Source organism: Agrilus planipennis, unplaced genomic scaffold (genome assembly GCF_000699045.2).
Source record: "Agrilus planipennis isolate EAB-ADULT unplaced genomic scaffold, Apla_2.0 scaffold40, whole genome shotgun sequence".
Taxonomy (NCBI): domain Eukaryota; kingdom Metazoa; phylum Arthropoda; class Insecta; order Coleoptera; family Buprestidae; genus Agrilus; species Agrilus planipennis.
Genome location: NW_020438938.1, coordinates 203296 through 227148, shown reverse-complemented (window position 1 = coordinate 227148; position 23853 = coordinate 203296). Strand labels below are relative to the sequence as shown.

At 32.0% G+C, this 23853-nt stretch overlaps 6 protein-coding genes and 1 long non-coding RNA gene across 12 annotated transcripts in view; 4 read left to right on the top strand and 3 right to left on the bottom strand.

Annotated features, from left to right (window-relative positions):
• LOC108740896 overlaps positions 1–1101 on the bottom strand; it is a 6175-nt gene extending 5074 nt beyond the window's left edge. The window contains exon 1 of the mRNA XM_018475410.2: positions 1060–1101. The gene's annotated coding sequence lies outside the window, so the exon portion shown is untranslated. The remainder of the gene's footprint in view (positions 1–1059) is intronic.
• A 52-nt stretch (positions 1102–1153) lies between these two features.
• Positions 1154–2699, top strand: LOC108740878 (protein NEDD1-like). Its single transcript, XM_018475383.2, has 2 exons — positions 1154–1254; positions 1308–2699. Exon 2 carries the CDS (start codon positions 1308–1310, stop codon positions 2667–2669), a length of 1362 nt encoding a protein of 453 aa, XP_018330885.1. The 5' UTR covers positions 1154–1254; the 3' UTR covers positions 2670–2699.
• A 418-nt stretch (positions 2700–3117) lies between these two features.
• On the top strand, positions 3118–4666 carry LOC108740891. Its single transcript, XR_001938418.2, has 3 exons — positions 3118–3275; positions 3713–4015; positions 4580–4666. It is a non-coding gene; the product is annotated as an uncharacterized LOC108740891 (long non-coding RNA).
• On the bottom strand, positions 4192–8372 carry LOC108740890 (E3 SUMO-protein ligase PIAS2). Its single transcript, XM_018475401.2, has 9 exons — positions 7815–8372; positions 7595–7761; positions 7359–7521; positions 6827–7225; positions 6524–6764; positions 6236–6470; positions 6012–6175; positions 5742–5948; positions 4192–4842 (listed from the first exon to the last, which is right to left on the bottom strand). Exons 1-9 carry the CDS (start codon positions 7839–7841, stop codon positions 4541–4543), a joined length of 1905 nt encoding a protein of 634 aa, XP_018330903.1. The 5' UTR covers positions 7842–8372; the 3' UTR covers positions 4192–4540.
• A 480-nt stretch (positions 8373–8852) lies between these two features.
• Positions 8853–12296, top strand: LOC108740879 (protein VAC14 homolog). 6 transcript variants are annotated; one of them, XM_025974366.1, is made up of 15 exons: positions 8853–8979; positions 9048–9206; positions 9292–9442; positions 9494–9724; positions 9799–10140; positions 10210–10333; positions 10455–10556; positions 10616–10752; positions 10809–10941; positions 10992–11121; positions 11181–11355; positions 11394–11530; positions 11602–11681; positions 11769–11925; positions 11987–12296. In XM_025974366.1, the coding sequence occupies exons 2-15, from the start codon at positions 9106–9108 to the stop codon at positions 12147–12149; spliced, it is 2163 nt and encodes a 720-aa protein (XP_025830151.1). In that variant the 5' UTR covers positions 8853–8979; positions 9048–9105; the 3' UTR covers positions 12150–12296. The 6 variants fall into 6 exon arrangements, with proteins under 6 accessions (XP_025830151.1, XP_025830152.1, XP_025830154.1 ...); XM_025974367.1 differs by having other exon boundaries at positions 8853–8986; XM_025974369.1 differs by having other exon boundaries at positions 8853–9206; positions 10461–10556; positions 11412–11530.
• Positions 12297–12584: 288 nt separating this feature from the next.
• On the bottom strand, positions 12585–14924 carry LOC108740882 (ubiquitin carboxyl-terminal hydrolase 14). The gene is made up of 11 exons (XM_018475387.2): positions 14750–14924; positions 14492–14670; positions 14333–14440; positions 14164–14278; positions 13921–14096; positions 13760–13854; positions 13535–13694; positions 13408–13473; positions 13165–13347; positions 13000–13102; positions 12585–12916 (listed from the first exon to the last, which is right to left on the bottom strand). Exons 1-11 carry the CDS (start codon positions 14763–14765, stop codon positions 12642–12644), a joined length of 1476 nt encoding a protein of 491 aa, XP_018330889.1. The 5' UTR covers positions 14766–14924; the 3' UTR covers positions 12585–12641.
• Positions 14925–18586: 3662 nt separating this feature from the next.
• Positions 18587–23853, top strand: part of LOC112904421 — an 8815-nt gene continuing 3548 nt past the window's right edge. The window contains exon 1 of the mRNA XM_025974428.1: positions 18587–21974. Coding sequence (XP_025830213.1) covers positions 20473–21974 — 1502 coding nt within the window. The 5' untranslated portion in view covers positions 18587–20472. The remainder of the gene's footprint in view (positions 21975–23853) is intronic.

Sequence of the window (23853 nt, the reverse complement as noted above, 5' to 3'; positions counted from 1 at the left end):
TAAGCAACATTGTAATTCCGGGCCTATTTTTCAGATAAAATATTTTTCAAATAAAAATAAAAAGTAATTATAAAAATTAAAAAATTAAAAACCTAATTTTCGGGCTCCAAAAATTACGGGCTTTAGGTACATGCCTAGGTTGCCAAGGCCTCAGTCCGCCCCTGGAAAAAGTCAACGGTTTCCTCATTTTAAAATAATTTACAATAATTGTGAAATTTCGTATAAAACGTTCTACTTTAAATATACACTGCAATTTGCGCGGTTTTATAGAAATTATGAGCTGCAGATTTTCTATACGCTGTCATGGTTCTTTTACACTACTTTCACTTCTGAACCTAAAAGTCTCGACTAGCTTTATAAAAAAATAATTTATTTTATTAAAAACTAAAATTAGACCAAATATACTCCAATATTCAAGTGAATAAATTAAATTTGTAGTTCAGTTCAATTTTAGCAGGTGCCTATTTATTTTTTTATGTAAGTTATTGAGAATAAATTTTAATGTTTAACGTTTACTATTAGGCTAACGATAAGTAATTGAAAAAAATAAAATTGTTTTCTTTAGTTATGGAAAAAAACGAATACGCTCTTATTCACGAGAAACCAAACGTGAACGAATGTAATTTATTACAGCTGCATAATGATAAATAATTATAGCACAAGTCGTTAAATGCAGTAAGAAAAGTGCACATCACTAATAATAATTTACTTTATAAAAAACTTATTAGATATCTATACTTTTTATCGTTTAAATTCATTAAAAGTTCTTACAAAATATTATTTAAATTTAGTTTGTAAAGTACGTAAGAGCATAACTGATAAGTTAGGTATTACGTATAAATGTATAAACAGTATTGTAATTATTTTGATGTAAAATTAAACTTTTTGTAATCTTCACTTTTGATTTAATTATGCATTAGTATACTACAGGGAAAAGGTCGATTATTATACAACTAATTAGATAATTGATTTGCGCAGTAAGTTTCTTATTCCTTCGAGGACTGCAAAGTACATAGAGAAATTACAAACAAAATTTCTTATGAGACTTATTTTCCTTACCTTCCAATTTTTTATTCTTGTAAAAGATGTGGAAATTGAAATTTTACCTAATTGTAATTACAAAATATGTTTGATCTTTAAAAACGTCAAATTTTTCTTTTTTTTCTGTTCGCCCACTAAAATGTCAAAAGCGAAACTCAAAATTCCAAATTATATTATTTATTTCACAGTATCTGGCCATCGTCATCCACGAAGGTAATTTTGCCATTTCGATGTGAAACAAAAAGTGTAATATTTAATTTTTTTAGATGTTCGTATCTGCTGGAACTGATCTGAAATTTTACAGTTGTCCAGTTGACGAAACGGAATTTCATTATTTACCCCAATCGACATCGAAAATAACATCACTGTCATGGTGTAGAGATAACTCCTACCTTGTGTTTCTTTCGCAACAAGCACAGCCCGAAATAATTTCGCTCAAAAGCAGTCAAAACATTAAAAAGGTTCATACAATCACAGCCCTAAAAGACGTTTCGTCTGTAGTATTCCAAAAAACTACAAAAAAATCCATTGGGATCGGTACCAGTAATGGACAAATAGCTCTGTACGATACCAAAAACAAAGCCATCAGCAAATTGTACCCATCTATAAATTCCAGAATTACGTGCGTCGATTTTGATCAGAAGGACGAAACAATGGCTGTTGCTGGAGCTAATGGTACAATCAACATATTGCAATTAGCCGCGTCTAAATTTTTGACTTTTTATAAAACCACAGACAATTCGGCCGCGAACATAGTAAAGTACCATCCAATGTCAAAAAATATTTTGGCCACAGCTACCGACGGGGGTGGCATATGTATATGGGACGTTAGTGCCTCGCAAAAGTTATTTTCTGCCCAAATGCACACAAAACCCGTGGGTGGACTTGCTTTAGGAAGACAGAACGACTTGTTTATATCGGCTGGATTTGATAGGAAATTTTGCGTCCACGATTTAAACATTAAGGAATGCGTTTTTAGGGGTAATCTTCGACAACCGCTCAGTGCAATAGATATATCAACGCGCGACGATTACATTGTCCTCGGCACGGACGAGGGGATGATTTATATTTACGATTTTCGCTATTTGTTACAACCCCTCAGCAACTGGAAAGCCCATAATGTAGCAGTAAATAAGATTGCTTTTGCGAACGAGGGTAAAGCCGAATGCGACAGTAATAAGCCCAGGTCGAGTAAAGCGGCTGTAGCGAATAAGTCACGAAAAGAAAATTCGGAAAATGAAAAAACCTCCGCCACCGTCGTGGCTTACAACAATCAAAATAACGACAAAAAAAATACCAATAACAGTAACAATAACACAGAACCGTCAAACGTTAATCTTTTGGTAAACGACATGAAATTGTTAATTAAAAACAAAACGAAATATATCAATTCTCAGATGAAGAAGCAATTTGATGTATATAGAAAAATATTATTGGACGAGTTTAAATCGTTAGATAAACAGATTGATAATAAATGGGATGCATTTGTCTTCCCTTCGTTATCCTGCGATCCCGTACAGCGGAAAATTGAAGAAAAATGTGCCACTGTTTGCAAAAATAATTTAATTGATAGTCCGAATAATATCGCTGATAATTTCGAAAACTCCGTAGAAAATCAGCGAACGTAATATATGTATTAATTTAATTTAAAAAAGAAGATATTACAATATATAATAAATTCTAATAAGTCAAAAGACTTTTTTATTGTGATTAAATATTTTGTAGTCATATTTCATATCACATTCTGTAATTTTCAAACTTGAAAAATAAATTATTTCAAAAATTGAAAATTATCCTCAATCACCCTGTATATTACATCCGTTTGCTGTATGTAAAGAAGCCTATATGCTGTATTAATATTATTTAATAAATTATCATGAAATTCTAGAAAAATATAGTCTATTCACTTACATTCTTAATTTGCTCATGCTTTTTGTTCATGATGCACATTAATATTTGTCTGTAATTGTGAAATGATAATTATATAATTGATTTTTAAATATGTCGGACATGACCTGCCATCTTACAAAAACTGTGGGAACTATCAAAGAAATTTCACAATAGCCAAAAAAAAAAAGTAAACAATTTAGTGAAATTAACCTCAATTAATTGTATTTTGTATATTTGTTAAGAAACATATAAAAAGGCACTAAAACAAAAATAATGTTTATAATTTAAAAAGGCATTTTGCTTTCTTCCATTATTAATAAAATAAAAATACACAGGATTTGCAGGTATTGAACAAAATAGAATATGGACACTAACATTGATTTTCCTATTTTATTCATCAGATTGTAGTATAAGGACCTTTTTAATTGTAATCTTCCTCTAATATAATGATTAATAACACTGTTTTATTCAGCATACAAAAAATTATAATAGTAACGTAAAGGGCGATAATGTCACAGTAATCCAGTAATAAACAAAGATGTTAAATATTAATATTAATTAGGAATTTTTAAGTACCTACCTAATTTAGAGAAATAAAAAAATATCCCCTAATATTAAATTTACAGAAAGGACATTTTGCTATCATAATCACAAATAGTAATGTATTTAGAAATGTTCTACAATTTCTTTTTCAACTAATATTTTTTAGGAATTAATACAGGTTTTAGCTAATAGCACAAAAGTAGAAACAAAGTTTACATATTATTTTGTTTTTTTTCAGCTAATTACTATTGGTGGAGTTCTTGTATAGTTTACTGGTTCACCATTACAATTTCGGAAATTAAAAGTTATCAAAAATAATGAGCGGACTATTGAAGGCTTTATTCATTATATTCTATCAGCCCTATTCAAACTTCAATAACTTCTGAGTCAATAAAAATGATCCGACTGTGGCATTCAAGGCAAAAGGATCAGAACAAATTCGTCCGCTAACAAGTCGTAACGTATACAAAGATCCGCAGACTTCTAGAATTGTCTAGATTGTAATCATTCATCACTTCCTCTCTGACCACAGAAGGATCAAGTGAGTTAAGTATTAAAAACTTGAGCATCAGAAACTAGTTTACACTTCTGAGAATAAGAAAAGAGATAGCGCCATCTATTAATAATGACTTGTTTTTTAGGGTAGGTTTTCATTATCACTTAATATTTTTACACTTCCATGACATTTGGTACTGAACAGAAAAAAAGACTGCCTTTTGAAAATATTTATTTGTTGGTATTAATTATAACATACTTATATTCTCATATAAAACGCATTTTGTATCCTTTTTTCCTTAATATAAAAAAAATAATCCTTAGTACTACAGATAATGTACTTTATATAATCTCCCCGAAAAATCTACATTTTTAATACAGTGGTATATGCTCTCATAAAGCTCTTAAACAAGCTGAGATTCCTATAAGTTTCCACCTCAACTTTTACAATGTAGACCGTTTCCTTAAATCATTTGTATTTTTTTTGTGAATAAGAAAACAACAACCAAAAAAAAATACAAAACAGGCTGGATACAAAAGAAATATTCAGAACTTTCAAAAACGTTATCAATTAATAATTATAAGTTAAACTATTTGTTTCACTTTCTAGATCAAGAAACGGCATGGAGCCGGGGCTAAAAAGGGGGGTGGAGTCCGGCACTGTAGTGCCGTTGGTACCAATCATCATACACGAAGGTTGCTGTTGAGTCACATTCTGTTGAGAAGGGTTTGACTGTGGGGAACGAGGGGGAGAAGGGCTATCTAAATTTATTACAGCAGGACTGGCAGGATAACCGGAACTAGATACCGAAGCTGGACCTCCACTCGTTGTCACCCTTGAATGGTTACTGCTAGATGACACACTAGCCGTATCTAGAAACAAAAAACCAATTAAGCAAGTAAATTAAGAACCATTTTAAAAATTATCCATAAGTTAACAATTTTCACATACCCTATAAAAAGTTTACAAGTATCTAATTGAAAAATTAACAATTTGCTACTATTTCTACCAAATAATTCATCTCGTTATTGTGGTTTCTAAATAGCTTAAACGAGAAACGGTGGCTCGCATCAACCGTGCCCTCTTATGAAGGAAGATCGAGTCCCAGCACGGTCAAAAAAAATAAGTCACAATGTGCAACATATACAGATAAAAGCAGGGATGTTTTGCTAAAAATTTAAGTACATGCCATGAGAATTATTTTGTATCAAAATTAAGCTCATTACTTAATTAATGATAAATTATAGAGTGTGTTCTTACACATTTACACATACATACATACATACATACATACATTTAATTAAAAATGATTCAAGTGTCTTGCCTGTTATTTTGAAATAACTAACTTTTCAAGCCCACATGGTTATTTACATGTTATTAAGACACAAACGGCCTTTAAAAAAATTTTTGAAACTAAAAATTAGTAAAAAATAAATACAAAAGCCTCCAANTGATTCTTATGCAAACACTGCCATCTGCCAGATTTGGTATACCTTTTTATATCTTTTATTAAAAAAATACTTATTTCAATTTTTTAGGTGCCTACACACTCATAAAGTAAACAAAAGGTTCATGGAAAATTTAACTTACCAAAATTACACAATAATACTACCTTAGAAAAGTCAATTAAAAATTAGTTACATATTGCATCTAAACAATAATTATTACGATTTACATCAAGAGTTCATTTTTCACTGGTGTCTGTTTGAAAAATAAATGTAACAAACACTTTTCTTTTGAAGCACCTACAATAAATACTGTTCCAACATACCGGAAAATTTAATGGTCGAATCAGGTTTAGGGTTGACGGCTCTTCTTTTAGCCAATGGCTCATCATCGTCACTATCAGAGACTGTAAGATCAACTACATCATTCTTCTTTGGAGTTTCTTCCTTTGCTTTATCTGTACTAGTACATTCTATTTGATTGTTTGTGGGGCCGTTTGATGTTCCTGTATCACCCGAACTTATAACAACTTCTACAGCAGCAAACAGAGAATAGTACGTTTTATTTTTCATTTCGGCAAAGTGGAATTACTTACCAACATCGTCTCCGATTATTTCTATAGAGTCGTCGGGTATTTTATTAACCTTTTGGATGCTTTTCTTCTCTACAGTTTGAACACTCCACGAACCATCTCTGTTGAGCTGTATTTCCTTGGTTTCAGAAGATAAAAGTGACGATACTAATACGTCTTGGAAGTACCTATCCAGAAAAGTAATAAGTATTAGACAAACCGAAAACTAGTTAAACTAATTTTTTTACCCATCAATAACAAGGTTATCGTAAAGGGCTGGCTTATCACACACCGGGCAATTCCAAGTGGGTTTTCGTTCATTCATCTGAAGAAAGAGCGAAGCATCGAAACATTGGAGATGCTGGCAAGTAATTGACCGACAAGGCGTTGTCATTCGCATCTTTCCAAGGGGACACATCAAGGATACGCGGAGACAAGTAGTTGCGATTTCACTATTAGCATCTTCATTAAGTTTTTCCTTTACTGAAATAAACATAATGATTTTTGACTGTATTTTAAACAGATTCATTACATACTTAAGCCTCGAGTATGATCTGAATGTTTCACTCCACGACTCTTGAGTCGCTGTAGCAAATCACTCGAGTTCCTTTTGTGAACGAGAGCAACGGTGATGGCGTAACCTCGACCATAATCTGCCGCCCATGACACGTGAATGTTATTGGCCACTGTTGGGCTCAGTTTCACCAGCGGGGTTATATTAACTGGACGGGGAGGTCGTTTAGGCTCCACGCCAGGTTTGTTGGTGGGTATTGGATTCTATATTTTTTTTACGTTTAAAAATGATTTAAAAAACATAAAAAGCGCTATACCATACTTACAGGTAAGGGACATAACTTATTATTAACTTTCACTACAACATTGGGAGGGAAACAATCTTCTTGTTCACATGTAGTCTCAAGAAGACAAAACCTAAGTTGTACTTGCTTAACATATTCACATTTTGAACCTGGTCGCATGTCTCGTGAACTGGCAATATCCGTAGCTTGCTGAGGCGTCAAATGAAAGTAAAACGTCCCCTCCTGAAGTCTCTGATTATTCTGAGGCACTAAGGACGACGGCTTTAAAAGGTCGGCCAAAACATCAAAAAATGGTAATCTTTTGAATTTAACATCTGGGTGAATGGGATAACTGTTTGATAATGGCGGCTGTGGCTTTTGTGAATACTGTTGCTGATACTGCTGATAAACGTTTTGTGTGTACATGGGAGCTGGACGACCCTAAAATAATGTTAAAAATCTTATTTCACAACAAATGAGAAACATGTAACATTTAATTAATATATATAAAACCATCTACCATCCGGCAACTATTATTTACAATTTACAATTAACTGTACAATTAAAAACCTACTGCCAACGTTCTAGTATCAACGTATGATGAAAGTACACCGGATGTACCACGAGGTACATTTCCTTGTGGTTGGGGCATACTGGGACTTAATGATGGCACTGGGATGTCTTTATTTCCACCTGAGGATTGAGTTGAAGCAGGAGTGTTGAGTCCACCGCTTTGTCTAAAAAATTTATAAACTTAAAAATTGCAATAATGTAAAATACATTTAAAATTATCCATTTTTTAAAACTTACTGTATGGACTTGTACAAGTCTTTTATTTTCTGCTGAATAGGATGTGACCTGATGCGTAATAATTCCAAAGCTCTTTGTTGTAATTCAGTCTTTCTACCAGATTTGTTTCTTCCAGCGAATCCTAATAACATCTGCAATTCTGACACACGAAAGGTGATAAGCATATTCTGTAATAATATATGTAAACAAATTTGAACAGACATATTTTCAACAGGTTTACCCGAAGTTCATCAATATTTTCGGACATTTCCTGCTATATATCCGATTCCGCAATAAGAAGTCTTTCCTTCACCACTCATTTAACAAAGTTACAAAAAAATGAAACACGTTAATAGTAATATCGGATTTAAAAAAAATAACTAGCCATGATAATTGTAATACACGAAAATACAGTTTTTAATTTATGATGTTTTCAGTCGTTTCTTCAATACCGCCATTACTTTAAAATATAAAGCATAAAACAAATTAAATCCTGTCAATTTGTTGGTGTTCTAATTCACTAATTTGTAATTTTAATCCCCAATACTTAATTCTGCAAAGCACTACACACACAAACAACCATTCTCGTTCTTCTTTCACATTAAAAACACAATATTAAAATACGATCTCAATGTCGTTATGGTCAAATTCAAATGCACTGTGCACTCATGTTTTTAAAAAAAGGGCTGTTTTTTTGATTTTCTGGCAAATAACTATTAATTTTGCCACCAAAATATTAACGATCACAAAAACTGTGATCGACTGACATGATTTAATGATGGCGCCACTGTAGATTATTCATAGATTAAGATCATCTAAGAAAATTAGTGATCATTATATTTCTTATCAGAAAATTCCACTGAAAACTGCACAAAAAATAAAGAGATGATTTTAAATGTTTTTCGTTAAATCAATGAACCTGTGTTGTGAGCTACTACAACATAAAAGAAGCGGTTAATTTAATTAAATTAAAAAGGTTCTGATATTATTTATTTTTATTTATTTGAATAATATGCTGTATCTAACTGCTATATAGCCACTACTTCACGAATCAATTATTGAAATCTATGGTTGAGAACATAGATATATATCACAGATAAAGTATGGACATCATATCTATGATGGATCTTATCTATGGACATGGATAAAGTTGAGGCTCTTTTTTTTTTTCGTATGCTATGATTCTTATGCAAACACTGCCATCTGCCAGATTTGGTCTGCACTATTTTTGACAGGAGAGTTTACACCCCATGGGCTTGAGACTAGATCTTATCTATGGGTTAGATTATTGCACTTCAGAAATAGTATTGATATTAATAAATATCAAATAAAATGCAGTTGTATGCTTTTATTTAAATTATTTATATTGGGTTCGTTTATGTGATAAATCATCCTAACAATTAATGGTGTGAAGTAGTAGTACAATATTATTATTTTGCTTATTCAACGTTTTTATGTTACCTCCTGTTTTCAGAAGTGGCTTATAATTATAAAGCTAAGCCTATTTGTAAGTTTGGAATATAATTATAAGGATGACAGACAAAGATTATGCTCCCCTAAGTGCAGCATGTGTTCGAGCTTTAAATGATAAAATTTATGAGAAAAGGAAAACAGCTGCTTTGGAAATAGAAAGGCTAGTTAATAGTATTAATTTACACACATTCTTTATTACTATAACACTAGAATATTAATAAATATTGTGTTTTATTAACTTACAGAACAGTAAAAGAATGTGCTGCTGCTGATAATTCGGCAAAGATTGTTAAAATTATACAAATTCTAGGTAAAGACTTTGCTAACTCTCAGAACCCTCATACAAAAAAAGGTGGTTTAATTGGATTAGCAGCTGTAGCTGTAGCATTAGGAAAAGTAAAATAAAAATACTTTTTTTAATATATTTTTAACACAAATTTGTTTTAGGACACTTCATTATATATAAAAGATTTGGTGGTTCCAATTGTTGCTTGTTTTAATGATAGTGATTCAAGAGTAAGATATTATGCATGTGAATCTTTGTATAATGTAGTAAAGGTTGCAAGAGGTGCAATTATTCCCCATTTTACTTTAGTATTTAGTGCACTGAGTAAAATAGCTACTGATCCTGAACAAAGTGTTAAAAATGCTTCTGAACTCTTAGATAGACTTATGAAGGTACTTATTTATTTACTCAGTTCATTTTAATATTATATAGATATATATATATATATGTATATGTCTTTTCACAGGATATTGTAACAGAAAACAGGTCCTTTGATTTGGAAAATTTTATGCCACTATTAAGGGAAAGAATTTATAGTAAACATTCCTTTTCTCGTCAGTTTATTATCTCCTGGATATCAGTATTAGATGCAGTACCTGACATTGACCTTGCCATGTATTTGCCAGAGATATTAGATGGTCTCTTTCGAATATTAGATGACCCTATGCTTGAAGTAAAGAAAATGTGTGACAGTGTACTAGGTGAATTTCTCAGAAGCATCAAACGAGATCCTACTAGAGTTGACTTTTCAAACATGGTCAATATTTTAATTAATCATGCTCAAGAAAGGAATAATGACATTTTACAAGTATGAATAATAAATACATACCATAAACATTTTATTTTAGTTATTGTTATAAACTTATATTTATTTTAGTTCACTGCAATAACATGGATTAAGGAGTTTGTGCAGTTATCAGGCCCCACAATGTTACCCTTTATGTCAGGTATTTTGACTGCAATTCTCCCCTGCTTAGCATATGAAGCGGATTCTCGAAGAAGTATCCTTTAAATAAGACCTCTGTTATCTTTTATTAATTCTGCTGCTAATAGGCTTATTAGAAAGTTGCACCAAAAAGATTTTGTCATGCTTAATATTTTCGTATAAATACTTTAATTTAGTGACAGACATTAAAGAAACAGCTACAACTGTAAACCACAATTTAATGAAACTTGTGGCTCTCCAAGTGGAAGATGAGTTTAATTTTCCCAAAAAAAATTCAGGTAAATGTATTTTTTTTTATTGTTCCAATATTAATACATGTTTCTTTTAATTTTGGCAGCTGAATTGATCACAAATGAATTAGATCTAGCATCTGTTGTTGATGTTCTAACTCAGCATGTTTTGCATCACTCTGTTCAAACTAAAGTGGCTGTGTTAAGATGGATTTATCATCTTTTTGTGAAATTACCAGACAAGGTAATGTTGAAGTATTGTGAAGCAATTACAATGTCATAAAACATGAAATGTTTTAGATGTTTTATTATTTTGATGTAATTTTTCCTTCTTTGCAAAAAATTTTGTCTGATCCATCTGATGAAGTGGTGCAGCAGTGCTTGGTAGTAATCGCAGAAATCATTTCTTCTCCGGCCAGAGAAAAAAAAGATAGTGAGTAATGGCCATTGAAAATTGTTCAAATTAAAAAAGACGTAATTTAGGTATTTCCAGAAAGTCTTTTGGCGACTTGGAAAATGCAAATCCTTATTATTTAAAATTCGTGACCACCCTGTTGGAATCTTTCAATAAAGACAAATGTTTATTAAACGATAGAGGATCCTTTATTATTAGGTATTTTTTTATTTAACTGTAAATTTCAACTTAAAAATAATAACGTTAATATTTTGCAGGCAGTTGTGTGTGTTACTAAACGCTGAAGACATTTATTGCACTTTAGCAAAGATTTTATTGCGAGAAACAAATTTAAATTTTGCCAGCGTCATGGTGGAAACTCTTAGCATGATTTTACTCACTTCGCCGGAACTTTTTGAATTGCGAAATAAATTAAAAGACCTGGAGGACGAAGTAAATTAGTATTGAATATTGACTTTTTACGTTTATAGTTGTGTTACACATTTCAGGAATCGTGCCTGTTATTTTGTTGTTTGTATGATACTTGGTGTCACAATCCGGTGGCTACGGTAGCCCTATGTTTGTTAACACAGTGTTACTGGCACGCTTGTGAACTTATAAAAGTTTTGTATCCTTTTCGTTTTTTTTGCTTTACTTTACAAAGGCCTCTTTATTTTCAAATTCCTTAATAAAATACAGAGGCTGTTTAGAAATTTCTGTTGATTTCTTAACAGAAATTGATAAACTAGTTCAACTTATTGAATCTCCAATATTTGCATGTAGGTAAAATCTAGTATGTTATTGGCATTATGTAATATACATATTATAATTTTGTTAATACACGAAAAACGGAAAAACGTTTGTAGATCTAAGGCTACAGTTGCTAGAAATACCGTGTGATGAAGACTTGATAAGAGCTTTATATGGGTTATTGATGTTATTACCTCAAACAGAAGCATTTCATATGCTAAAAACACGGCTGAGTTGCATCCCCAGTTTATATTTGGATTATGGCAAACGCAAGTAATAAAAATGTACAATTTTCATATATTTTGTGTTATACATTTGCTATTTATCGTTTTAGAAATTCTTTAGAAGCCAAACCATTACCAAAGAGATTTAAAACAATAGATTTTAAGAAACTCTTAAATAACTTTCTTTTAATTCAGGACAAGCACAGAGATGTGAAGAAAACTACCCGAATTGATGAAATTGTGACTTTAAGAAAAGTTACAAATAATTTATAAGTCAAACCGTCCATTTATACATTCAGTTTTACTTAAAATAATCATTTTATATTGTCAATAGCACACATATGACTTATTGTTTGTATTACCAAACATATAATTTAATTAGTTGATAAAAAACTAATTCAACCCATATAGATATATAATTGACCGNGAACGCAATTGAAGATATGTACATATATATATTTAATTATAAATTGTTTTAATAATATATTGTTACAAGAAAATTATTTTTTAAAGACGGAAAATTAAAAAATTTTCATTAACATTAGCCGTTGTAATACTGTTATTATTGAGTGTAGTCAAATGATCTAATCTAATCGTAAAACGCATTTTTATATTAATTAATTTATTTATTTAGCATGAAAAGCATTCAGTTTCCATTTAATATAAAAAAAAAAAATAAAACACGTATATGTTCAATTATACAAAGCAAATCGAAAATGCTTTATTTGTATCACTGGTTGCTCATCCAATTTTTTTTATTTTGATTTACTGATCTGTAACCCCTTCATTGGCTTCATCAACAGGTTCTTCAAGAATTCTTGGCCCATACAATAAAACGTAAGCACAGTGCCAGTCACCCCCACCTGATAATTTAACGATGTCATCAGACGAGACGGCAGATACATTGTCATCGTCACATTTGATCCATATATCATTGGATTGTTTAACCCATGCAACATAGTGACCACTAGATGACGACCTGCCTTTGTGAGTCAATACAGCTTGCAACGTGTAATATCCACTGTTATTGCTTCCCAAATCTGTTAGAACATAATACAGGAGTTGAACAATACACAAAAGAAAAACTAATCACGGTATGGTAATAACTAATACAGATACACACCGTCTTCAAACCAATATGGCAAAGCTTTTCCTTTGGTTTTGGGTTTTCCATCTCCCTTTGACTTTCCCTTAGTAGATGCTTCAACTTGAGCATCTTCCCATTGCTACAATTATAAAAATCTTTAAACGTTCCATGAACCTTAAGGCTTTACTGCTTTGTATTTACCTTAAATTTTGTCCTCATTGGAGTCAATTTATCTTGCAACTCAGGGGAACAAAGATCAAAAGCGTCGTAATCTAATGGAAATTTTACGTCTTTTAAGATTTTTGCGTTTATCGACTCTTTCTCTTTGTAGTAAAACCTTACAAATTGTATCGTTAAATACGCCGGTAATCTACTTATTTTAGACTGAAAACAAATGAAAAGAAAATGATATATTACAAGAGAAAGTAGCTGTGTTTTGCTCACCGTCTTTGTGTATACAGCATCACGATTTAAAATGGGTGACATTTTTGTTACTTGTTCTTGCATTCTCTAAAAATAAAGTAACACTTATTAAATATCACTAATACATTAAATCTAACACAACACTCACAGATTTTAGCCCAAGGTGCATGTACCTAACAGTAGTCTGAGATACAAAACAGCTAAGCTGTAAAAATTGCTCTTTGCATTTGTTAATAGGCTCCTCTTCACTCTCGTTACACTTCCATTCAACATCAAAGGTCCCCCCAAAATATTGGTCTATGAATGATCTGCAATATACATCAAGCAAAAAGTTTTTCAATTATTAACACAACTACCCTAGATTTTGACTAACTTAAATTTTTGTGCTTCTGTACCATCTTCGTTATTTTTAGCAGGCAGTTTTTGTTGCAACATTCTAACTAATTCAGTCCAGCATTCATTAGCATCCTGGAATTGAAATATTGCATATTAAACTTTTCATATGGTTCTCTCCAAAAGAAATGTGGTGCTTACCTGCTGTTGAAAACCACCATGCTGACTTTTTTCTGCAAATCTTGGAAATGCCATGTGCAAAACTTGTAATAAAACTATTGGTGGAATTGTACTGCCTTTGTCCATACTTGAATAAAGATCCCTTAATGCTGCTGTTATACTTTGAGCAGGAATAACTCCTCCGGCAGTAGTGACACCTAAAATAGAGAAAATAAACAGTAGTCTAGATTATCAAAACATATGCATATGTATTTGGATACTAACCTCCAGAAAATGATTGTAATGCTTCCCTAAGCTCAGGGACAGTTTTTAAACATTGCACTGTGGCATTCATGTAACAAGTATTTCCTAAATTAGTCAGTCCTGCTGGTAAATCTAACTAAAATTTTAAAATAAGAAGTAGTTTCACAAATAAATGTTTCTAAGTACTTACAGCTGTTGCTAGTTCACTCTCATTCATATCCTCAACAAAAAGGGTTTTCTCTACTGGCTCCTTAGGAACGTCCTCTTCCTTGCTTCCCATCAAAAGAACAGCTGCTCCCTTTACGTAAACAAAATGAAATATCAAACCAATCATCAGTCATACACTTACATCTTTTAGCTTAAAGTTATCCCAATCTGTATCCTTCAATGTTACCCCTTTTAACATCACCTTCTGTCTTTCAGGTTGAACACCAGTCAAAGCAAATAACTGGGCTTTAAATAGCAACGGCGATTCTGCAGTATTCACTTCAATATCAGGATAAGTCTCTTTACCCCATTTTACTTTAACTAAAATACAATAAATACCGTATGAGGTTATCCGGCTTTTAAAGCATTTAATTAGAATAGATTAGAATGAAAGACTTACCTTTAAACGTTGACATTTTAGTACTCTGAGTTGAATAACACCCAACAAGTATGAAAATTAGTCAATTACAAATAAAATATTAAATTAAAGATTTTGAACAGATATCTCTGTAGATTGTGAAAAAAGATAATAAGTAATAGTAACGACCAAAGAAAATGACTTACATAGATGACTTATCAAGTTTTTCTTGTTTTAAAAAGTTTTGACGGTTCTGACCATAGATAAGGTTTTGACATTTCTGTTGTACACATCATTGATACAACCATAGTTTAGGATCTATAATTTATATAATTTTTATTTATTCCCTGATTCACGTAAATACCACTGAACAAATTGCATCTTTGGAATTTCAGTGTTTTATTTTCTCATGGTAATGCTGAATTTAATTTATGAGTTAAATTCACAATAAAAGCATTTCCGGAACTGTTAATTTAATAAACGATGATTTTTAGTTTTGGAGTTACTACAGTGAATATGGAGACACAGATACGTATCATAGAAATGACTCATGAATTGACAACAAATTGACAATTAAAACAGTTAAATGTCAGTTTTCTTCATTTCGGGAGTTTATTTTAATATTACTTTTTTTAATAGTATTTATTGTGTTTGTAAGAATTAAACGTATTTAAAACAACTATATTTATAATTAAGTATTGCTATGGCTTATTTTCCTTTTCGCCGAATAAGTTTTGGTTGTCCAGAGTATCCCTACAATGCAGTGTTTCTGTTTTCTTTTGACTTTAAAGTTTTAAGACTGAATTAATTTTGGTTAAAGAACGGTGCAAATTATCTTAAAATGGGCAATTGTTTTAGTACTTCGTCAGATAGGCGAGAAATAGAAAATAACGTTAGACTGGGAGTGAACGCAATTGAAGATGCTATTAGTGTTCCAAATAATCCTATGCCCACTCCTCCTCAAGAAACAATTAGGCCAGTAGTTGTTAACCCTTCTGAATCTGACCCTCCAAATGCAAAAATTTTTGTTGCTCTATATGACTATGATGCTAGAACTGATGAAGATTTAAGTTTTCGTAAAGGTGAACATTTAGAAATACTTAATGATACTCAAGGTGATTGGTGGTTGGCTAGAAGCAAAAGAACCAGACAAGAAGGATATATACCTTCAAATTATGTAGCCAAATTGAAGAGTATTGAAGCAGAACCGTAAGTTTTTTAATAATAGTTTTAAGTTAGATCTTTGTTAAATTGTGTATGGATATACACACGTCTTTTTAATTTTATGAAACAACTATGAACTGCTATAGTGTTTGTAAGAACAATTCCGTAGGAATTTAAGCATATTAGGTGCCCGAAAAAATTTATAATAAAAGGTGTGTACAATTTGGAATAAAAGTGTTTTAGGTACTTAATTCGCTCATAAATATTTTTTTTTGCTAAAATTCCCNTTAATTAACCAAAGCATTAAAAAGAAATACCGTTACACCGTAAAAAAGTAACAAAATTGTTTTTTATCTTTTGGTTTTTCCTTTTATTTGACCTTCTTAAATTAATTGCCGCAAAATTTATTGAACCAGAAGTTAAAAACCCTTCTGATTTTATTCGATAAGTATTTCAGATAAAATGAAATTATATTATTTTAAATTCCCACTTTCATTCCATGTATATTTATATTAATGAAAGGAAATGTCTTACAAGGATCTGTAGTGCATGTATCTATATAAACCAATTTATAATAAAAACTAAGATACTTAAAAAAGGAATTATAGGCGATGCATCGGTAGGAAAATTCCCGAACGACCGGTAAACGTTACAATGGACCACTTTCCCATGAAATATGTGCAGTTTATTACTTTTAAAGTAATAAGAAGAACTTATCGTTTCCGAGAAAAAGAAACGCATTTTTTTGATAATTTATGCGATATAAGACTGAGAATTCTTTTTCAAGTTTACTGAGGAGTTTTTAATGTTATCGTTGATTCTACTTACTTGTGAAGTAAAAATATGCACTAAACATTTTATTTTTTTGCATTTTTTAAATTCGTTTTGGATTTTATATGCTTATGGAGCTTAGCTGTGAGACAGTTACTTAAAAAAATATTTATGGTTGTTTCAAGGGTTTGCTATTTATTATTTTACTTATATAATAGATATTTTGTACCTAACCAGTGAAAACTGAAGAAAACGGAAAATAATAAACACTAATCACCAAATAAAAGAAAGTTCAGGTTATAATTATTTTTACAGTAGTAGATGCAGCACCTTTTTTTGGAATTTAACCGTTATATCGTCATAGTTTCAGGTCCAGATCGAAATTGTTGAATAGCTCTGGTATAATAATAATATGCCCCGCAGAGACAAACGAGTGGCGCCAGGCAAGCGCGCTCCGGACATGTATCTCGCGAGAAGCAGCACGGCAAAAAAAAGAACATCGTATCTGATTTCTTCGCGATGTACACAAGTGCACATTATCTCCACTTTAACGAGCAATTTATTAACAGTTTGTGGTCCGACTCTTGCACACAAAAAATAAAAGTGTTTTTCATGTATCCATCTATGTGCTTGTGTACGCGGTTCACATACCTACCTATATATAAATAATTTCAATTATTATTATTGTTCTTTTGCTGCTGTTTGCCGATTTATTTTTTCTCTTTTGCGAAAGATAAATATGTACACAGGGTGGTTCTTATTCGACACGAAATACTCTTAAAATGACGGACTACTTAAATTTCGTTAGCTTTCTCAAATATTATGACTTGTATCTATTTAGTTTACTGTTTAGAAAAATAAACTAGATAGATACATTACAACCCTATATACGTGCACAATTGTATATCCGTGCAACGTAAATTTCTGTAGGTGCTCGTTAACACCCAAGTGAGCCTTCTCCTGACCTTAATTATTGTTAAAATAACGGTCTTAACCGTACGACCTTCTAAAGTATGCGATGAAGAGAAAAAAAAGTTAACAATTTCTGCGAACGGCGTGCGGATTCATTTTTGTTAAAATCGAATACTGAACTAGATAATTCAAATTTACAAACAACTCTCACCGAAATTACAGGTTGCTTTATTAACAGGTAGATCTGTCTACGTTGAATACGACGGTCAGGCGTGAAGTTTTGACGACAGGCAATTACATGCATAGAAGTATAATTGTAGAATAAAATTAAAAAATAAGCTGGACTGATAAGGTTTGATCGAGAAGCATTTATTGATCTGTTTCCATTTTTTGATTTGCTACATCCTATAAACAATACCGAAATGGCACTGTGAACTTCATATCCAATCAAAGCAATATTGTTATTAGGGTTACGGGGATTTCTTAATTAGTTTGAAAAATGATTTCTTTTGAAAAGTGAGTCATCACTGTTTATTTAGATACGATATTAGAACTGGCTGCTTATCGTACAGATGAATAACTGGATGAAAATTTGGAACATCCTAAAAGCAGATAACGAAACAAATTAGTAAAATATTTTAACCTTTTGTTTTTTAGGTATTATTAATAGTTAATAGTTAAATATTTAAAGAAACCGTCACTGCATTTGTTGATATAGGCACATGCATATATTTAAGGGGGTGCTGTTTTTGAAAATATCATTGTGTTAGAAAACCTGTATTTAAAATTTTTTTTTGTATCTTTAATTTTAATTGCAAAAACTCTGTCTGACCATAAACAACATTACAATAATATATATTTTTTTATTTAGACTTAAAACATTTAAATGTGAATTTTATTATCATATTAAGTGTTTAACTGTTAGTTAATGGGTACTGAAAATAAAAAAACTTTGATAACTATTTGTTTGACATCTATCATGAAATTTTCATACAGGATTTTTAAAGGAAATGTTTTGAAAAACAAAAAACATGCTAATTTTACATACTTTGATACTTTGTACTACAACCAATTAAAATGCGTTTTGTTTGGTGAAAGTTGAGGCACTTAAAACTTTTCATTTAATATTTTCGAAACATTTTGCCTATTTTATTATGATCTCTGGTCATTACAACCAAGAAGAGGTCATTGTCGAGTAAATAAATAAAAATGTTGGTATTTAAGGTAATCAATAACCAGTACACTCGAGAATGTTATAATACATTAAATGCCAATTTAAAAACAAATTTTTTTCGATTAATTTATTAATCAGTGAGAGGCGAGCAGTTATCATTCGGACTTGCTGTAACTGTAACTTAAGTATCCAATAAAGTCATGGAAAAAGTTGAACACGTCGTACCGTACAGACACATGTACATACATACATATATGTAGTTATCTTTGTACGTATATGTATACGGTTGACAATCTGTCCGTGTGTTTGTACCTACCTGTACTAGTAATATTACCTGTACGTTCGGAAAGTCGCTGATGCTGATGGTGCTAGTGTGAATGACCACTGGACCATGGTCGCGTCCTTGATAACCCATCGGGATGATTATATTATGTGTTTACCTTTGTATACGTATACAGGGTGATCTGTTTAAAATTAATACAGTAAAACAGTCAGAACGTTCCGGTCTCAATTTTCGGTACAATCCTTTAGTACCTAATAATATTAAGAAATTAATATGCCTTTAAGTTCAATTTGTAACTTTGGCGTTTGTGGTGCCTGTTTTTTTTTATGCCTTTGTATTTATTACTTGCGTTACTTATGCTTCGATAAAAATTGTTCATCTTGTACGTGCAGTAATAACTATTTAATGAGTGGTCCCTAATTAAATAATATGCTTTTGGTATAATTCGTCATTTGTATTCATAACACAACAACAGGTTGAAACGTAGCAGATACAGATGGATTGTAAAGTACCAACCAACCAAATATCATTCCTTTTAGGTGCTCGAAATAAATCTAGAAATATCTTATTACAAATTGTAAAATTCCTCCCTTCTAATGCAAAATATTTTTAGAATAAAAAAATTACAAAATCTGCAGGTACCTATACACTAGTGGCTTGTAGAGAATCTAGCTTAGGGATATTCTATTACATGCAATCATCATACTGTTTATTTTATGTCCTATAAAATGCACCTAATTATCGGAAAACCAAATTCCTAGCTAAGGGCGAAGCGAACAGCCGGTTGTATGTCTTCACAAATGTATGACGACTCATATGACTCTTTTTTTTTTAAATTAGGAATTGCTTAGAATAATAATTGCCAAAGAAGAGTGTTCTGTCACTGTTTGTACTGTTTTATGTTGCCTTGTAAGGTACATTAGGTGCTTACATGCATCAACTGTTTGCAAGTTTAACTGACGACGATGAAGCTGAAAGGTAGTACATACTTAAGTAATGCGCTGCGGACGTAAGTCGCACAGAGTCAGAATTATTTTACTCGCCATCGGTTAGTTTAGTTCACGGTCAGAGTCAGAGTAATGTAGGCAATGTGAACAGTGTTTCGATATCGTTTTACACTCTCGTAATTACCTATTTTAACAGTTCATTGCGTCTAATGAAAATCCAAATGAATCGTTTAAAACAATAAAGCGCATCCGATGTGCCCTTAAAGACAATAATGTGTTGTCGTACTAGTGTCGTTAAACGTTTTAACCATAAGATTTTACAATTAGACGAAATATTAAAAACTTAGTTTTGTCGCTGGATTTACAATTTGCCTGCCTTTTGTTCTACCGACGGTGTTAATTTTATCAGTTTGTTAATTGCATTGTCTTTTCCCGAAAACAAAAGCAACACGTTACCTGTATGAAAAGTTCAAGAGACTTGAGTGAATTGCAAAAGTCCATAAAATAAGGTAAAATGGTAACTTGCGGGGTGGTATGGTGTAAAAAAGACGATCACTGGATTCCGCTCCAATTAAGTTCCATCAAACTTCACGGTAATCTTACAGAAGCCCATTGGGCGGCAATATCTGATTTTCTTCAGAAAGTTGCAAATAAGCATTTCATATTACAAGAAAATGGTTTTATGGAACTTACAGAAGATCAGAAACGTCTTCTTGCGCAACAGATAAATCGTTCCAACTTGGAATGCTCGACGAACGAAGTGAAGTCGTCGAAAAATGTTTTCGGTGTCATCAATTCCGGTCTGATAAATCCTGAAACCGATAGTGAAGAAAAAGCGAAAAGCCTAAGTGCCCAAGAAAGTTATTTATTACAAATTTTGGACGGTAAAACGGAGATAGCTGGACCGAAAATTCTCGAATGTAATAATAGTGGTAACGAATGTAGTCCATCGACTGAGTTTCCTGAGTCTGACAATAATTCACATTTGCAAAAATTTACGTTAAAGTTCGAAAGTAACTTTTTAAGTGATCCTACTAAAAGTTTAAACGGCCCTGAAGAGAATAACTGTGATAATCGCGAAACGGTCTTAGAAAATAGTAACTTTTTCAAAAGCGAACATTCCGATACTACGTCCAACAATAATGTCAACGTTATCGGGAGATTCACTATAGAATCGTATTCGATCGATTCAGTCGTCGACGATAGTAGTAATAAAAGAAAAAATATCCCAGAAGAAAATGAAAAACTCTGCAGCAACGAGAAACCTTTGAGAAAAATATCAGGCCAGAGCGACGAGATCGTTCTAAGGCTTTTGAGAAAATATTCGAAATATAGCAGAGACGCGTTGGATCAAGAAATCCTTAGTGCGGTCGACTCGTTCGCTTCTGAAGACGATTTCAACAACCCAAGTACCACAATAAGGATAACTCCGGAAGAAAAGCATTACGAAAACTGCAAATCGAATTTTGGCGACGAATATATCGAAAATGAAAAGAACGAATATCTGCTGCAATGGTTAAAACAACAAAACAGGTCAAGGGGGTTCCTTACAGTTCCTGATCCTTCTTACAACAGGAGGAGGCATAGTTTAGGGAGCGACAGGAACTATTTCGATTGCTACGATTCCCAACATAAAGCGGCCGAAAGGAAAGAAGGACGAAAATCATCCCTGCCGCTGTTTGCAGACCTGGACTTCAATAAGAGGTCAGGACGAAGGACTGGCGGCATTGCGTCAACTCCCAACAGTAGAAAATCTAGCGTTTCTTATCCTGTCAGCGACGCGGGTAGATTTTCCAATTTGGATGGCAGGAAAAGTAGCGTAACGTCGAACAGCAGCAGCTATGAAAGCGAGGAAACGGTGGGAAGCTCGGTGACGTCTCACTGGCAAAAAATCATCAATAAACACTTAGGCGGGAATAAATTAGAACAAAAGTTGAAGAAGCAGCGCGAAACGTGGGCGATTAACAAAAGGAAACTCAGCACCGATTCTGACTCAAACGATCTGTTTTTACAACCGTAAGTAATTATTTTATTGTTCGATGAAAAACCTACAGTAAGGGTCTTGTCTCTGTCCAAGAAATACCGAATAATTCTATTGCCTGCGTATGTACATATTGAAGGTGTTATTGGTGGAAATTACGATGCAATGTGTGAAAAAATATTTAAATTCTATCGGTTCGTCTCGGTGGCCTCGTGAATGTAGTATTTGCAATGACTCGGATTCCCCGGAACTCCGGAAATTTCCTCGCGTTTCCGGTATACATGGGTATCTGCACAAATTTTTTTAATACTCACGATCAGACCTTCGTTATACAGGTCAATTTATGTGCATAAACAACAACGAATTGCATAAATTCCATTGGTGTTTATGGTAATTTAAATTGAATTGATTGCTTATAGACACAATACATTCCAAACAATACACGTTTAATACACAGGGTGTTAATTGTGCGTGAAGAAACATATAGTTTTTTCAAAAAAATTTGTTGGATTTCGACGCCTTTCAATCATGAATTATTCTCAGAGTTTTCAACACTTTAAAAGTACCTATTTTTCGTCAAAATTGAAGATATAGCTACAGCGGGTATTCGGGTTTTTACTTTTTTTTTTAGTAAATGTTTGGGTTACATTTAAATTTGAATTTCTACAAATGACTTGAGCGACAAGGTACGCCTACATGTGTAAAAATATGCAAACACTTGCAGACGGTCTCGTCATATTTGTAAGAATTTGAGCTACTAACTAACTAACAAAACTCTCCAATAGTTTCTCCATAACTATAACCTCGTTTAACAATGTAGTAGTTACTGCAATATGAGTTATATTGAGGATTTTTTTATTATAATGTATGCTATCGACAAACTCAGTGTGACCATGGGAAGACCGTAAACTTTGGTAACCTTGCTTATTTTGTTTTATTCGTAATAACAATTGCATTGTGAACATTGACTTTGGTAAAAATGGGTCATGCATCAGCTATAAAAAAGAATATCGGTACTAATAAGTGATAAGGTAACTGTATAGCAGGTCTGTTGTTGGCTGGCGTTCCATTTACAATATTTAAAAAAAAAATGCCGTTTTCAATAATAATTAGCAGCCATTCGGTACACCTTGAATTATACTTCGTTATTATTTAAATTTATAATTAACTGGGTATCAATTAATTATTTACGATAGAATTAAAAAAAAAAGTTAGGAAGGCTTTTACGTTATAGAATGAAAAAAAGTGCCCAATTTTAAAAATACACTACAAATGAACAGTATTTGTTGATGTGAACAATTGCTGTTTTCTCGATTAGGTACTACAACTGATGTATAGTGATTTTATAGATAAAAAAAAATTATTTTTTATTTTTATAACACCTTATTACGGTTTATAAATAATTTAATGTATTATGTGTATGTTTGACTTTACAACAGCAGAGTTACGTATTGTTTGGTAGATTAAGGATGTCGTACCATTTTTGTAGTTCCGTCAGACAATGACAGTCACTTAAGCTGATAATTAATCTTGGACCACCATAGTCATCGAATCGACTCTTTATAAACTTAATTAATGACTCTTACATATTTGAAAATACAACAAATGCGGTACTCAAATATTAAAATAGGTTGCATAAAAATGTTAAAAAAGTTATTGATTTTGCAATAAACGAACCTGCGTCAGTAAGTTCTTACAAATCTTTTATAGCTTTATATGAGTAAGAAAAGCTGGTTTTATTAATAACTTTTTCGAGTAACTGAATGCATATATGTAATATTCTACGAAAAGTAAAAAAAAATCATTCCACGTAAAACATTTTTTATAATGTTCTACATAGTGTGTAAATTTTGTTTTTCTTTTTCGTTTTCACTTATCGTTGGTTTTATAAAAAATTGTTTATATTCAACCGAT

What these genes read in the sequence shown, in the direction of transcription:
- LOC108740878 (XM_018475383.2), top strand. Translation starts at nt 1,308, where the DNA reads ATGTTCGTATCTGCTGGAACTGATCTGAAATTTTACAGTTGTCCAGTT.
- LOC108740890 (XM_018475401.2), bottom strand. Translation starts at nt 7,841, where the DNA reads ATGTCCGAAAATATTGATGAACTTCGG. An exon ending in TTGATACTAGAACGTTGGCA is followed by an intron (nt 7,226 to 7,358) that starts GTAGGTTTTTAA and finishes ACATTATTTTAG; the next exon opens with GGTCGTCCAGCTCCCATGTA. An exon ending in AATAATCGGAGACGATGTTG is followed by an intron (nt 5,949 to 6,011) that starts GTAAGTAATTCC and finishes TTGCTGCTGTAG; the next exon opens with AAGTTGTTATAAGTTCGGGT.
- LOC108740879 (XM_025974366.1), top strand. Translation starts at nt 9,106, where the DNA reads ATGACAGACAAAGATTATGCTCCCCTAAGTGCAGCATGTGTTCGAGCT. An exon ending in GCTGCTTTGGAAATAGAAAG is followed by an intron (nt 9,207 to 9,291) that starts GCTAGTTAATAG and finishes ATTAACTTACAG; the next exon opens with AACAGTAAAAGAATGTGCTG. An exon ending in TGAAGCGGATTCTCGAAGAA is followed by an intron (nt 10,334 to 10,454) that starts GTATCCTTTAAA and finishes ACTTTAATTTAG; the next exon opens with TGACAGACATTAAAGAAACA.
- LOC108740882 (XM_018475387.2), bottom strand. An exon ending in AGAGTGAACTAGCAACAGCT is followed by an intron (nt 14,279 to 14,332) that starts GTAAGTACTTAG and finishes TTAAAATTTTAG; the next exon opens with TTAGATTTACCAGCAGGACT. An exon ending in CAATGAGGACAAAATTTAAG is followed by an intron (nt 13,103 to 13,164) that starts GTAAATACAAAG and finishes TTATAATTGTAG; the next exon opens with CAATGGGAAGATGCTCAAGT.